Source organism: Lissotriton vulgaris, chromosome 4_1 (genome assembly GCF_964263255.1).
Source record: "Lissotriton vulgaris chromosome 4_1, aLisVul1.2, whole genome shotgun sequence".
Lineage (NCBI taxonomy): Eukaryota > Metazoa > Chordata > Amphibia > Caudata > Salamandridae > Lissotriton > Lissotriton vulgaris.
In genome coordinates this window covers 796,802,210-796,818,085 of record NC_141691.1, presented here as the reverse complement: position 1 = coordinate 796,818,085, position 15,876 = coordinate 796,802,210, and the positions used below count along the sequence as shown (strand labels likewise).

General features: G+C 48.7%; 1 protein-coding gene across 3 annotated transcripts in view; it reads right to left on the bottom strand.

The window, feature by feature from the left end:
- The window catches only part of C4_1H5orf22 (chromosome 4_1 C5orf22 homolog), a 520,226-nt gene that overhangs the window by 122,154 nt on the left and 382,196 nt on the right, over positions 1 to 15,876 (bottom strand). For all 3 annotated transcript variants that reach the window (XM_086965124.1, XM_086965125.1, XM_086965126.1), the window contains one exon: positions 15,738 to 15,804. In XM_086965124.1, the coding sequence (XP_086821250.1) occupies positions 15,738 to 15,804 (67 nt within the window). The remainder of the gene's footprint in view (positions 1 to 15,737; positions 15,805 to 15,876) is intronic.

Genomic DNA, 15,876 nt, shown 5'->3' with positions numbered 1-15,876 from the left:
TGCCCCGTGGCGCCTTGATCACGGGTGATGGCGATTGATACTGTGGATAAGATATCGATCTTGTCTTGGAATGTCCGTGGGCTTAATGATGCCAGGAAATGTCGTAATGTACTACAGTATTTGGATAGACATGCAATACAAGTGGCTCTCCTGCAGGAGACGCATCTGCGGCGTTTGCCTGCTTCTACGTTTGGTGGGAGGTGGGCTGCAGTGAGGACATTTGCTTCGTACTCCTCATATGCTCGTGGAACTGTTATACTTATTAAGAAATCGCTCTCCTTTCAGGAATTGGGGTCACGATTGGATCCTGAGGGGAGATATGTGTTATTGTGGGGGAGGCTTGGGCAGGTCACTGTGCTCTTCGTAAACTGTTATGCACCTAACATTGATACGCCTGCTTTTTTTCTCACCCTTTGGGGCCACAACCTTGCTGTAGAGGCCTCACATATTGTGTGGGGGGGGATTTCAATCTGGCGGTTCAGGCTCTGGAGGATAGATCGGAGGGTAGCCCTCAGTACAATACACAAGCCAGGGATGCTTTGCGGGGCATTGTGGAGGAGGCAGGGCTGATTGACAGCTGGAGGTATGCTCACCCGACTGATAGAGAGGGCACGCATTTCACTGCGCAGGCTCGCTCCTGGGCTCGTCTGGACTATGTCTTCCTCTCCAGGGGGCTGGTGGGGGGGTTGCGGGAGGCGGTACACTTGGCCAGGACGTACTCTGATCATTGCCCGGTCAAAGTTGTGTTTTCTGTGCCCGGGCTGCACAGGCCGCGCCCACCCTGGCGGCTCTTTCCCTCTGCCCTGTTGGACCCCGTTTTTAAGGCTGAACTTGGCGAGGAGGTGGAAGCTTTCTTTCCAAGGAACACGGGATCTGTTGATAGTGTGGAGGTGATATGGGAGGCATTTAAGGTTACGATCCGGGGTGACACTATCTCCAAGAGCTGTGGGATGCTTAAATTTATTGTTCAAACTCTCGAGGGCTTAGAGGCTGATTTACGACAATTGGAACGCAGGCTGCAGGCTGGTCCTGATCCCGACCTCTTAGGTCAGTTTAGGAGTAAGCTTTCGGAGTATGAGGAGGAAGCTGCCAGGGAGGCTAAACATAGAGGAAAATACTGGACGGCGAGGAGATATTGTGAGGGGGAGAGGCCTGGGAAGGTACTTGCTGCACTTACTAGGCATCAGAGGTATAGTTCGGACATGTTGGAACTGGTCTCGCCGGATGGCACTCACTGTAGAGACACGAAGGAGATTCAGGAGACATTTATTCACCATTACACCCACTTGTACACTACACAGCAGTCGGGGGATGTGCGATATGGCGGATTCCTTGATGATTTAGCACTTTGCTGGTTGTCGGACGATCACAGGGCATTCCTGGGCAGGCCTCTTGAGGAGGAGGAGATCAGGGGTGCCATCATGTCCCTGAACAATGGGAAGGCCACGGAGCTGGACGGCCTTCCCGCCGAATTCTATAAATGTTACGTGGATATTATGGCTCCTGTTCTTCGCGAGGTTTTTGAGGAGTCCCTTGAGGTAGGGAGGCTGCCGGGTTCTATGAGAGAAGTTGCTATCACCTCGTTGCTTAAACCGGGTAAAGACCCTCGAGACGTGGGTTCCTATAGGCCCCTTTCATTACTTAATTGTGATGTCAAGATTCTGGCGAAAGTGTTGGCGGTTCGGCTTTCTGAGCTCATGCCTGTTATTGTCTTGCCTGATCAGTCTGGGTTCGTGCCTGGTCGGGCGACTTCCCATAATCTTCGTACATTGTTTTCCCTTATCCCGACCATTGCTCCGGAGCTCCCGGTGGCCGCCGTTTTCCTGGACGCCACTAAGGCGTTTGATTCGGTGGAATGGGGTTACCTTATTGATGTTTTATGCAGAATGGGGTTTCCTCGGATCTTTATTTCCTGGGTCAAACTGCTGTACACTGACCCGGTGGCGAGAGTGGTAGTGAATGGTGTGCTTTCCCCCCAGTTCCCTATTACAAGGGGGACCAGGCAAGGATGTCCCCTTTCTCCCCTACTGTTTGCCATCGCTAAAGAGCCCCTTGCCTGCCGGATCCGCCAACTGCACCAACAGAGTGCGTTTAACTGTTTCCAACGTCAAGTGGGAATCTCTTTGTACGCGGATGATGTCACACTTTATGTTAAGGATCCGCAGACGAATCTTAATGCGCTTTTGCGAGAGCTAGTTGCTTTTGGAGGGGTCTCTGGGATACATATCAATTGGCAGAAGTCCCAATTCTTTCCGCTCACTGCGGCGGTTCATCGATTTCCGTTGGACTACCCTTTGGAATGGTGTGACTCGGAGCTGCGATACCTTGGTATTGTGGTCTCTTTGGCCAGAGAGGAGACTATTAGGCTTAACTATGGCGTAGCTATCACTAAACTGGCGGATAACATTACGAGATGGATGTCTTTGCCTTTGTCCATGGCGGGTAGGGCGTCCTTGATTAAAATGGTGGTCTTGCCCCGTTTTCTGTATCTTTTTCAGAATATCCTATATCACCCTGGCGCTTATTTTTTTAAACGTCTCCGTTCAGAGCTCATTCGTTTGTTCTGGGGGGGTAAACAACCGAGAGTAGCGTGGGCTACTTTAACTTTGCCCTATGTCGATGGCGGATTTGATGTTCCTGACTTTGAACTTTACTATCTAAGTGCTCAGACACACTATGCATACCACTGGATGCGTCCCACGCCGTTTATGCCACAAATTGCGGCTGAACAATGGGTCGCCCATCCTCTCCCGTTAGAAGGTATGGTACTGGGCAATGTGGGCGATGTGGACACCCACCAGACAACGGTGGATGCTTGGCAGCGTGTGGCGCGATTCCTGGATCTTTCATTTCTCTACTCACCTGCACTACCCCTTGCGTATCATCCTGCCCTGTCCCTATTACAGGAGACAGGATTTCAGCGTCTGTGCAAGCGTCTTGGGGTACTTACTTGGGGAGGCCTTTTTCACGAGGGCACCTTCCGTACCCGGGAACAATTTTTTGGTGATGTGATCTGCTCCCCCTTGGAGCTGTTCTATTATGTCCGCCTGCGACAGGGCCTGCGTACTTTATTGCCGGATTTCCCTAAGGAGCCGGATGTGACCTTGCCACTTCACGTACTACTAGTCTCCGATGGGCGACATTTGGTTTCGAAGCTATATGGTGCCATTAGACGGCAGCGTGCTACCCCGGCTAGTCGGGTGCGGGAGCAATGGGACGCTGAACTGGGCATCACTATCTCTGACGAACAGTGGCAGTACTGTTGTGGTGTTACTGCTAATATCTCCTCCAGTTGCCGTTTGAAAATTATACACTACAAATTCATACAGAGGTTTTATTACACCCCAGCCAGGAAACTTCGGTTTCGATTGTCGGAGGACGATAGATGTACCCGATGCCGGGCAGTAGGCGCCGATTTCCTGCACTTGGCATGGGAGTGTGCGGCCGTTCTGGAGTACTCGGTGCAGGTCCATGATGCTCTGCAGATTATGACGGAGGATGGGGTGTTGTCCGACCCCATGGTTCTCCTGTTGGGGTATACTAAGGGGGTACCTGCCCTCCACCGTAGATTTGTGGATGTGGCCTTATTGTTGGCCAAACGGAGAGTGGCTTGCTGTTGGGGGCGAGGCAGGGTCCCGCAGTTCAAGGACTGGTTACGTGATATCATTTATTGTCAGGACCAATACAATGTGTATGCAGAGCTGATGCCCGTGCGATGTAGGCCTAAGGATTTTTGGAGCCCGTTGCAGGTGTACCTCCTCACTAGGGCGGTGCAGGACTCTGATTCTGACAGTGAAGACCGGGTTGGGGTGGGTTAAACGGCGCAAGGTTTGCTGAGTCGCGCAGGCACCTGCAGGATTCCATGCCCCGGTATGACTGGGGTCTTCTCGTTCTTCTGTTGCTGTGCTACTTCTGTTTGTCATGCTGTGATGGCATTGTGTGAGGTGAGATGGGCCAGCAGCTACTCTCCTGTTGGTGGTTGGGGGAGGGCCCTCCTCTGACCACATGGTACATGGTGGCTGGTCGTCCACTAGGCCGATGGTTGTCTCCCTGCCTTACAGTCTGTGTGCTACAGATTTATGCCCCTGCCATCACCTACTGCTTTGAGCGGATGCGAACCACGATGCAAGTTTACAGATGTTATGTGTCTTTTCCATTACTGTCTGCTTTGTATTGTGCCTTGACATGAAGCCCGGACATTTTGATCATATTGCCACATTGCACTGTCTCTCACTATTTGTATGGATTATGAATGTACCACTGCTGTCTTTTGCTTGTCTCCAAATAAAGGTTTAAAGTAAATGCTGGCCAGCCATTGGAGGAGAGGGGCATCACTCCCTTTAAGCCCCGTCTTTTTTGGATTCGGGGGCATGTTTTTTAGGTTCTTTCTATCTGTGACGTCATCCGTCACTCGCCAAAAAACACGCCCCCGATTCCGAACATTTCGGAGCTTTGCGGCAGCCGTTTCTGCCCGACCACCTCTATGCAGTGTGCCTGTTTGCTTCCTTGTGCCTCGTCCTTTGGGGATTACTGCTAGACCACTCCTGTGTGTGCGGCTTCATTGTTAAGAACGGAGCGGTAAAAAATGCATGAACCGGGGTCTCAGAGATAGAGCGCAGGTTGAGCTGATGCTGACCGAAGGGCGTCTTGCAGCTGGGGTCATAGCCCTGTGCTTACCTGGGGCAGTGGTTAGGTATCATGGGGCTGCGGATGTCTTGGGTGAGACCTGGGACAGGGGGTGATGATACCCGAGCATCCGATGTAGTTATGTGGCTTCTACGGCACCGGGTGAGACTTCCATTGCAGCTGCCTCGGATGATGCTGCTTTATGGACGGCCGTAGAGCAGGGGCTGTGGGCTTTGATTATTACTACCTCAGACTGGTATCGGCGCGAGGGGCTGAATGCATAGGTGAGATCTGCTTGTGTCTTGAGGTCAGACTTGGAGCGCGGTTTTCTGCTGCCTTTGGGTGAGACCTAAGGTGACTTTGTGTTACCGGGACACGACTATTACAGGTCTGGGCTTTGATTAATATAACAGTGCACTCTGGGAGTTGTAGTCTTGGTCCATGTAATTGAGCCAACAGGACCGACACAGTGATATGTAAAGCAAAGTCCAGGAATGGAAAACGGGCGTTCAAGTGACACGGAACCACCTGGGCGCACCCTAGTGAGAACTGACGTAGACAGGGTGCCTTGGGGTGAGACCTGAAGCTCTGCTTCTGCTTCTTTGGGGTGAGATTCGGGAGTAGGAGATGCTGCTTTGAGTGAGTTCTGGAGCATGGAATGTAGCCATGTGGTGAGATCTGGCGCAGTCCGGTCCTCGGATGCTTGATTCCGTTCTGGGAAGGACATGGCTTTTGTAGTTCGGACTGGACTGTTCCCATGGGGCACAGGGTCAGAGCTGATTTGCATATCGCCATTGTCTAACCCAGGGTGGTGTGGAGTGCAAAAAAACGATGGATTTGGGCCCAGATTTTTGGACTGGGGTGAGTGTGTGACATTGATCCACATTCGGTCCATCACCTGTTGTTTTTGCATATTCCGCCCTAAGTGCGCTGGGGATGCCCAGACGTGGGTCCCAGGCACTCCACACCACTGGAGTCAAGCTAGCCGGGCTGATGAGAGGTGTTACCTCGAAACCGGTCCGGTCCTCGGATGCTTGATTCCGTTCTGGGAAGGACATGGCTTTTGTAGTTCGGACTGGACTGTTCCCATGGGGCACAGGGTCAGAGCTGATTTGCATATCGCCATTGTCTAACCCAGGGTGGTGTGGAGTGCAAAAAAACGATGGATTTGGGCCCAGATCTTTGGACTGGGGTGAGTGTGTGACATTGATCCACATTCGGTCCATCACCTGTTGTTTTTGCATATTCCGTCCTAAGTGCGCTGGGGATGCCCAGACGTGGGTCCCAGGCACTCCACACCACTGGAGTCAAGCTAGCCGGGCTGATGAGAGGTGTTACCTCGAAACCGGTCCGGTCCTCGGATGCTTGATTCCGTTCTGGGAAGGACATGGCTTTTGTAGTTCGGACTGGACTGTTCCCATGGGGCACAGGGTCAGAGCTGATTTGCATATCGCCATTGTCTAACCCAGGGTGGTGTGGAGTGCAAAAAAACGATGGATTTGGGCCCAGATCTTTGGACTGGGGTGAGTGTGTGACATTGATCCACATTCGGTCCATCACCTGATGTTTTTGCATATTCCGCCCTAAGTGCGCTGGGGATGCCCAGACGTGGGTCCAAGGCACTCCACACCACTGGAGTCAAGCTAGCCGGGCTGATGAGAGGTGTTACCTCGAAACCGGTCCGGTCCTCGGATGCTTGATTCCGTTCTGGGAAGGACATGGCTTTTGTAGTTCGGACTGGACTGTTCCCATGGGGCACAGGGTCAGAGCTGATTTGCATATCGCCATTGTCTAACCCAGGGTGGTGTGGAGTGCAAAAAAACGATGGATTTGGGCCCAGATTTTTGGACTGGGGTGAGTGTGTGACATTGATCCACATTCGGTCCATCACCTGTTGTTTTTGCATATTCCGCCCTAAGTGCGCTGGGGATGCCCAGACGTGGGTCCAAGGCACTCCACACCACTGGAGTCAAGCTAGCCGGGCTGATGAGAGGTGTTACCTCGAAACCGGTCCGGTCCTCGGATGCTTGATTCCGTTCTGGGAAGGACATGGCTTTTGTAGTTCGGACTGGACTGTTCCCATGGGGCACAGGGTCAGAGCTGATTTGCATATCGCCATTGTCTAACCCAGGGTGGTGTGGAGTGCAAAAAAACGATGGATTTGGGCCCAGATCTTTGGACTGGGGTGAGTGTGTGACATTGATCCACATTCGGTCCATCACCTGTTGTTTTTGCATATCCTGCCCTAAGTGCGCTGGGGATGCCCAGACGTGGGTCCCAGGCACTCCACACCACTGGAGTCAAGCTAGCCGGGCTGATGAGAGGTGTTACCTCGAAACCGGTCCGGTCCTCGGATGCTTGATTCCGTTCTGGGAAGGACATGGCTTTTGTAGTTCGGACTGGACTGTTCCCATGGGGCACAGGGTCAGAGCTGATTTGCATATCGCCATTGTCTAACCCAGGGTGGTGTGGAGTGCAAAAAAACGATGGATTTGGGCCCAGATCTTTGGACTGGGGTGAGTGTGTGACATTGATCCACATTCGGTCCATCACCTGTTGTTTTTGCATATTCCGCCCTAGGTGCGCTGGGGATGCCCAGACGTGGGTCCAAGGCACTCCACACCACTGGAGTCAAGCTAGCCGGGCTGATGAGAGGTGTTACCTCGAAACCGGTCCGGTCCTCGGATGCTTGATTCCGTTCTGGGAAGGACATGGCTTTTGTAGTTCGGACTGGACTGTTCCCATGGGGCACAGGGTCAGAGCTGATTTGCATATCGCCATTGTCTAACCCAGGGTGGTGTGGAGTGCAAAAAAACGATGGATTTGGGCCCAGATCTTTTGACTGGGGTGAGTGTGTGACATTGATCCACATTCGGTCCATCACCTGTTGTTTTTGTATATTCCGCCCTAAGTGCGCTGGGGATGCCCAGACGTGGGTCCCAGGCACTCCACACCACTGGAGTCAAGCTAGCCGGGCTGATGAGAGGTGTTACCTCGAAACCGGTCCGGTCCTCGGATGCTTGATTCCGTTCTGGGAAGGACATGGCTTTTGTAGTTCGGACTGGACTGTTCCCATGGGGCACAGGGTCAGAGCTGATTTGCATATCGCCATTGTCTAACCCAGGGTGGTGTGGAGTGCAAAAAAACGATGGATTTGGGCCCAGATCTTTGGACTGGGGTGAGTGTGTGACATTGATCCACATTCGGTCCATCACCTGTTGTTTTTGCATATTCCGCCCTAAGTGCGCTGGGGATGCCCAGACGTGGGTCCCAGGCACTCCACACCACTGGAGTCAAGCTAGCCGGGCTGATGAGAGGTGTTACCTCGAAACCGGTCCCGTCCTCGGATGCTTGATTCCGTTCTGGGAAGGACATGGCTTTTGTAGTTCGGACTGGACTGTTCCCATGGGGCACAGGGTCAGAGCTGATTTGCATATCGCCATTGTCTAACCCAGGGTGGTGTGGAGTGCAAAAAAACGATGGATTTGGGCCCAGATCTTTGGACTGGGGTGAGTGTGTGACATTGATCCACATTCGGTCCATCACCTGTTGTTTTTGAATATTCGGCTCTTTAGTTGCCCTTGGGTGAGACCGTAGGTGGCCTTGGTGAGACCTAGAGTTCAGCTGCGGGTGCCTTGTAGTGAGATCACGCGCTTGCTGTTACATCTGGAAGATGCCTGGAGGATCGGCTTTTACTGTTACTGCCCTGTAGTGAGACGAGGAGCACGGTCTGCTGCCCCCGGGGTCTGCCATGGAGGTGAAGAGTGAAACAGGACGGTGCTTGTTCCGACAGGGCACGTTCCTACCCTTCAAGACAGGAGCTACAGGCTGTGAATGCCCCCTATACCCGTATGTTCAGGAGTAGAACGCCTCCCACACGCAGCCCCATCCCTGCCTGTGCTCACAGCTCATTTCCTGAATATGCCTGGACCTCCTCCCGGGGTCGTCCGGGTGCTTCCTGCCTCAAACCCCCGTCCCCTCGCCCGTCTCTCCTGGCTGGGGTGGGAGTGCGCAAGAGACATACATTACTGGTCAGCCTCATATGGGGATCGGGGAGAAGACGAATCAGCCTTAAAAAACTGCAGCTACACACCAGACGGGGCGGCCTGGGCGTACCGGACCTGCGAAGCTACTACTATGCCAGCCAGCTCCAATGGTTGACCCGATGGGTGGCGGGTAGAGACTTGCATGAGATCGGTTACACGACGGACAAATTAGCACGTGGAGACCTACACTCCCTCCTCTTGCCCAATGCTAGGACCCCCCAGGGACTGCCACCCCCTCCTGCATGTGGCCCTGACCTGCTGGAAGAAATCGCTGTCATACACGGCGGGGACCTCTCCATATGCGGATAATATCCCTCTACTGGGGCTCCCGACACCACAGGGGACTCTAACACAGCGCAGACTACGTCCATGGATGGAGGCCGGGGTGGACAGGGTGGGAGACCTGTTCGGCGATGACACCATACTGGACCATGCCTCATTTGTGCAGGTCACAGGAGCCCCTTCACGTTTATACCTCCTACACGCCTCGGTAACGCACTACATGCGACGGACCTGGGCCCCACAACGTACAAAACCAGATCAACATGAGTTAGTACACCTCATGCATTATATGGGCACGGGGGGACACTTAGTGAAATGGCTGTATGTTGGTATCAGAGAACATGTGACGTCGCCGATCGCCACACTCAGGGAGACCTGGACTGTAGACGCGGGTGAAGACATATCGGACGGAGAGTGGAAGATAATTCTGGGTCATCATAGACGGGTATCTAGGAATGTTAAATTTCAGTTCATACAAGCCATGATTCTCCATAGAGCTTACCTTACGCCCCAGAGACTACATAGAATGTTCCCTACCGCTGCACACTGCTGCCCGAGATGTCAACAAGACGAGGCACATATTCTTCACATGCTATGGGCATGCCCGAAATTACATACTTACTGGGGGACGATCAAACACACGCTGCATTCCATAACAACACTCCGGATCCCGGTGGGAGCATTACCCTGTCTACTAGGGAACAGGAAACGGCCCAAAACATGCAAGGCACAACTGAAGTTTGCGGACCTAGCGCTAGTGCTGGCGATCAGGGTGCTCACTATGAGATGGAAGTCGCTCAGGGCCCCGCAAGTAGCAGTGTGGCGCAGCGACATGCTGAAATGGGGTAAAGCAGAATCTGCAGCTTTGCGGGAGGAGAGCAAGGGCCTTCGCAAATACCCCATAGCACAGGAAGGGGACCAAATGCTGATAGAACTGGAAGAGACAGACCTGGACAGCCCAGGAGACCCGGTGGGATGAAATTACACAGATGGCAGGGGGGGGCTGAGGCTCACGAGCAATGGGGCAACTCACTGGGGTTAGACCAGACCTAGGACCTTACACAAATTCCAGATGGACAGAGCCACCTTGGCCCGGGATATCGAGTGTAGGAGAGAGACCAACCAGGAGACAGAGGGGGGCGGGCGGGGAGGGGGGGACAGTTGGGGTTTGCCATAATGAAAACCATGATCATGGTGTTTGAAACACATACTTGGGATGCATCTGGGGAATGTTATGATAAGTACCTCACAACTGAAATGTTATACCCCCACAATTAAGGGTTAAGAAAATGGAAAAGACTGCTGAGTGATATGAGGTGCAATTGAACAGAAATGTATGTCATCCTGAAACAGTCACAAATAAAGAGTTAAAAAAAAAAAAAAAAGAGACGTAAGAATTGCCTTTTGCGCAGCGGGGTTAGATATTCTTCAGTGGGAGGTAAACGGAACAATGAAACCAGTGCCAAAGTAAGTGAGCCTCCCATCCCACATAAACAGAGACAGCTGCCAGCCCTGAAGGATGAGAGGCTGTCTGGTGTAACGTTTGGCGCACAGGACAGTCTTTGTGAGGTGCGCTCCACTCCGGAGCAATCTGCTCATGGTACTGTGCTCTTCCTAGCCAAAGCCCCCTTTCACTGATGTGAAGCCAGGCCTGACGTCTTTTGGCTAATACACCCACTGCAGGGGTCTGTTTTTTTGTTCCTAGTTTGGAATCTCGTAGGGCACGTCCAGCTGGTCATCCTTCCGAAGTTAATAAAATGTATATTTGTATATGTGTTGGATTGTGCACTTTACAAAAGACACGTGTGGGTCACATATTCACATTTACAACCCCATAGTGCAGTGCACGTCCCTGCACCCGGAAGTTGAAGGAAGCCCGAGGACAGTGGCTGAAAATCACTTAGAGTCCAGCGAGGTCCCTCCCTTGTAAGTGGATTATAACTTTCGCCTCACCCCTAGGAGCTGACTTTCATTAAGGTCTACTGGAGATACAACCCTCGCCTGCATTTATTGAAGCTGCCCTGGGGCTCTGTTTGTCTGCATTAATCCGCACAGCAGGCCCGGCCCCGTGAGGGCATCTTGCTTTAATAGGAAACATGGGTGGGGGCTCTTAACTCCCCGCATTCCAGCTCAGGGGTTTCTGGGCGCCAAGCGGAGCATAAAAGTGCACGCTATGAACTCCCAGAATGTTCATTGTTTCAGTTTTAGTTGATGACATCGTATATTGGTGGTGGTAGGGCCTGCAAAAGTCTCGAACCTTCCACCTGCATGCCTAAAGTCGTTTCTTTATCCCCTTCTAGTTAAACCTTGGTGCTTCATTAATTGTGATTTGTTTTTCGGTTCGGAAAGTTTTTAGTTTAACTTTTCATTAATTGCGCTGCGCGGGGCGCGCTGTTACTCATTGTTTGCCTTTGTCCAGGAGTTGAATTCTTGTGTATTTAGCAGGTTAATGTGTCCGGTGTTTGGGTGGCTCTCTGTGCGGGTGGCTCTGTGTGTGGGTGGCTCTGTGTGTGGGTGGCTCTGTGTGTGACTCTGTGGGGGTGGCTGTGTGTGGGTGGCTCTGTGTGGGTGGCTCAGTGGGTGGCTCTGTATGTGTGTGTGGGTGGCTTTGTATGTGTGGCTCTGTGTGGGTGCAAATGCAATAGGTCTCGCATTTACGAGCGATTAAGCTATTGGCATTGTAAATGACAATGCCATTTATTTATGTTTTAAAAACAAAAACATAAATAAAAATAATGTCATGAGCAATGTCAATACGTTACTACTCACTCTTTCACTCTTTAATACTCACTCTTTCACTTTTTACTACTCGCTTTCTAATACTCTCTTTACTGATCACTCTCTCCTACTCACTATCAACTACTCACTCTACTACTTACTCTGTGTGTGGGTACAAATGCAGTAGGTCTCGCATTTGCGAGCGATTAAGCTATTGGCATTATAAATGACAATGCCATTTATTTATGATTTAAAAACAAAAAAATAAAATGTCATGAGCAATGCCAATAGCTCTACCTTTAATAATGCTGAGCCCATTGCATTGTAAATGCTTGTTTGACTTGATGATGAAGAATTCGGCCATGGAAGTCTATGTATATAGGCTACACAATCTGTCTCTATTCTTAAGTGTCTTTGCAGGCCTTCCCGAAGAAAGGCGAAAGTCCACACTTAAGACGATATATATTGAAGAAGTGCTCCGGGGCCCCCACACGTAGGTGGGACTATTCACTGCTTATGACTATAAATGGAAATCCCCTACGAGAGAACCACTGACAAAGTCAATCAATCCCAAAGAGGACACTTACTGACTTTACCAAGAATTGTTCCTATTCTTGTAGTTTTAACCTACATGCAATTTGCAGGGGAAACAGACAAGAATCCCATGGCTCAACCTTGACAGCTATACATTTCTGAAAACTAGATACAATTTAGACTTCAGCAAGGGGTAATTTGTGCACATAACTCATGGTTTTCCCAAACCAATTTGCCTTTGAAATAAAAAATGCTGGGAAATAAAATGGGAGAAATAGCTGACGTACAAAAGCGATGTAGTATTAGGTTTGTCAGACCTTTCTAGTCTCAGGGATAAAGAGTGTTTGCTGGTTAGACCCAACAGTTGAACTGCAGCTTATAATATTTCATTGTGTACCAACCACGCACCAATTCATATGGTAAAACCGAATGAATTAAAAATGGGCATAAAATGAATCTATGATTTTTTTTTAAAATGTGCTCTAGATACTGAGTTTGGTTATTTGTTCAACTCTGAATTTGTGGCTAACCATACAAACATGATTCAGATGGCATTTTCCAAATGTTGCTCTTTCCTGCACACTAGCTTACATCTGGAAGTAAATCAGAGAGAAATTCAATTGATTATACCAAGTGCTCACCATTCTGTGCCCTTTCAGTTTCTCCATAAAAAAGACACTCCACTTGAGAGGGGTAGCCTAGTGCCCTCAACAGGAAGGGCCCCAAAATGCAAAGTAGAGACATAAACTTTTCATCATCAAATCTGACTCGCTTTGGGGAAGTGGTTAGCAGCGGTATTTAGGCCTAGGCTCAGCACCCATGAAGGTAAACCTACTAAAGCCAGACACTAGACATCTAGAGGAGTCATACGTGGTGTGATGCGCATGCTTCCCACTATGTTTTCTTACCCTGAGTGCCCTGTTAATCTCCGCTATGGCTAAAATCACAAAGATTGTTCTCATTTATGTGAGGAAAAGGTTCATAATCTGAAGAGATCAGCAAAATCCTACCACCCAGAGTTCCAACACTTCTCTCGATAAAAAAGGGTACACCTACTTGTTGCGCTGAATCTAGCGCCCATAACAGGAACGGCTCAAACCAGTAACCATGCAAAGACTAATTTTCTTTTGCTTGTCATGGGATGGGAATGCTCTAGTCCCGAGGGGGGCAGAAAACCTGTTGGGCCTTTAGATATGGAGGTGCCGCCTGATGTCAGGAAGGGCTGGCCCTAACTCTGTAATTTCTTTAATAAACAATCCCTGGCATCCAGTGGGATTTCAGCCCCTTTTGGAGGACAGATTGAAAACAAATCCTCCAACCCTTCCCCAGGGGGATTGGACGGGTTGCAGAAAGACAGCTGAACTGGATCTGGTGTGGGGGCATGACCCCCATCCCTTTTCTATTTATCATTTCCCTGGTGCATATTGAGCTTTCTGCATCCTAGGGTAGAAAGACTGTAGAACATCCATCCTGGCACCCAGTAGTGTTGGACCTGCTCTGGGGTGGGGGCGCATTCTGATGCCTGAGCAGGCTGCCTGTTTTTTTTTTTAAGTTTACAGAAGTATATAAACATGGTGTGCAAAATAACGATGCATTGGGATGTTGCCTGAGTAATTACCAGTGGCTGAGATTAATTCAAGCATTCCATGAAGAGATGAGATATTGTATTGTATTATATTGTAATTGCATTTATATAGTGCTCCTACCTCTGACTAGATATTCTCCAGATCACTGACGGCAATGAAAATAAAATTAGTCTAATGGCTCATTTTACTTTTAGATAGAGGACATCAGCGCACCATGCACACCTAGCATCACTCAGACAACAGTACTCTATGTTCGGCTCAGGACTCCGGCGAGTTAGGATCAGCACTCCGGAGCAAGTCCAGAGGCGTCATCACAATGTTTTTAACTTGAGGATTGGTCGCAACTATTTAAAACGCTCCTCTTGGTTTCCTTTGGGGAAGGGTGGAAGAGGGACAGAAAAGTAGGAAGTAAATTGATTAAGTGCTACATTAGAAATATGAGAGAAATTCCAGTCCATCTAATTAAATTATTAAGCTAGGAATAAACACCAAAGCACCTTAGCACTGCTTTCACTTTATATCGATTAAGTGCAATGTTATTATCCACATTTTAGAAATTCGAGGAAAATGTAGAATAATTTACTCTAACGCTCAAATTGGAAATTTTTGATTAATATTATTAGGCCAGTATAAATCAATAGCACTTTAGCGTGGTTCCACTGTAAATTGATTAAGAGCAATCTTATTAGTTATCATTTTTGAAATTTAAGGAAAATGTTAGATAGCTCACTGAATCCATCAAATCTGATTTAATGAGAAAAAATAATGTATCCACTTATTTATCTATTTATTTTTCCTTTTTCCTTCAAAGCAGTTCAGCACACCTGCACTTTATATTATAGAATATATCTTAGGTTGTAAAATTATACTCACTGTGTATATTCAGATGCGAAGTTTCAGAAAATTGCTTTAAATAGCTTTAAAAAACAAACAAAAAAAACCAAATTCCTAGCTATGCAAACTTTCAGGCTATTTAACTTAAATGTTACTCTTGATGGAGTACAATTAGATTTGTCTTCCTTTCCATTTTTCCTCTCCGCTACATATGATTTATTGCTAGTGTTCAAGTTTATATATAAACCCTCGTTTGTTTTGATTACAATGCAGTGCTGTATGCATTGTTGCTTTGTCTGCTCAATAAAAAAAAGTGGCAAGGGCTCATTACACACACAGTTAATAGCAATACTGCATGGTGTAGTATTTACAGAGTGCACAATACTGCACAGTTTTAAGTTTTGCACATTGAAGCAGGAGATAATTCACTATTTGAGTATGTTTCTCCCTTCCTAGTTATGCAAAATCACAATATGTAGTGTTCGTTCTTTATCAGAACCAGGATTAATAATGCGAAAATCATGCGGGTCAAAAAGCTGTAGTGTGTGCTATTAATGCATGGGTTCGAATTCCAATTTGGGGCGCAAACATGAGTTTGAAAGAGAATGTTCATTTCTGGTGAAATTAACAGTTCAAATAAACAGGTACTGTCAAGTACTGAGTACATGAACCTATTCAATTTGAAAGGGAGAGTACCAGCACTTCTCATTGGTAAACAGGTACTCTGGGATAAAGAGTACCTCCACTTTTATATTTCCATTTCAGCACTGATAACAAAGAAGTGAAACTCATTAAAGAAGTAGTCGTCTGGAATCTGGATGAACTTCGATCACTGTATTATGGTAGAATGCATAATATAGGCTCACATAATCAGTCGAAGAACCAATCAATCAGATCAGCAGTCTAGACTGAATGCTGGGAACTGGCCAGCCAATTAAAGAAGCACATGTGCTGTTCGGTAAAATTGCAGCTTCCTTTGCGACTAATTTTCACATACTGAATTTGTGCATGCTGTTAAAGGATGGCGTTACTCGTCAGTGGAATTTTATCATCAAACGTTTCAAAGTACAGCTAAATCTTGCTAAATACTTGATGATATTTGACAGTTTACCATTTCATAATCTGGAGGTTCCATCCGAGTCTTTAAACGTTGCACCAGCGGAACAAGTGATTGCATTCTGTAAAACAAGAAATGCACATTGATTCTACATTCAATTAATTCAAAAGTGTAACAGGTAAATACAACAATT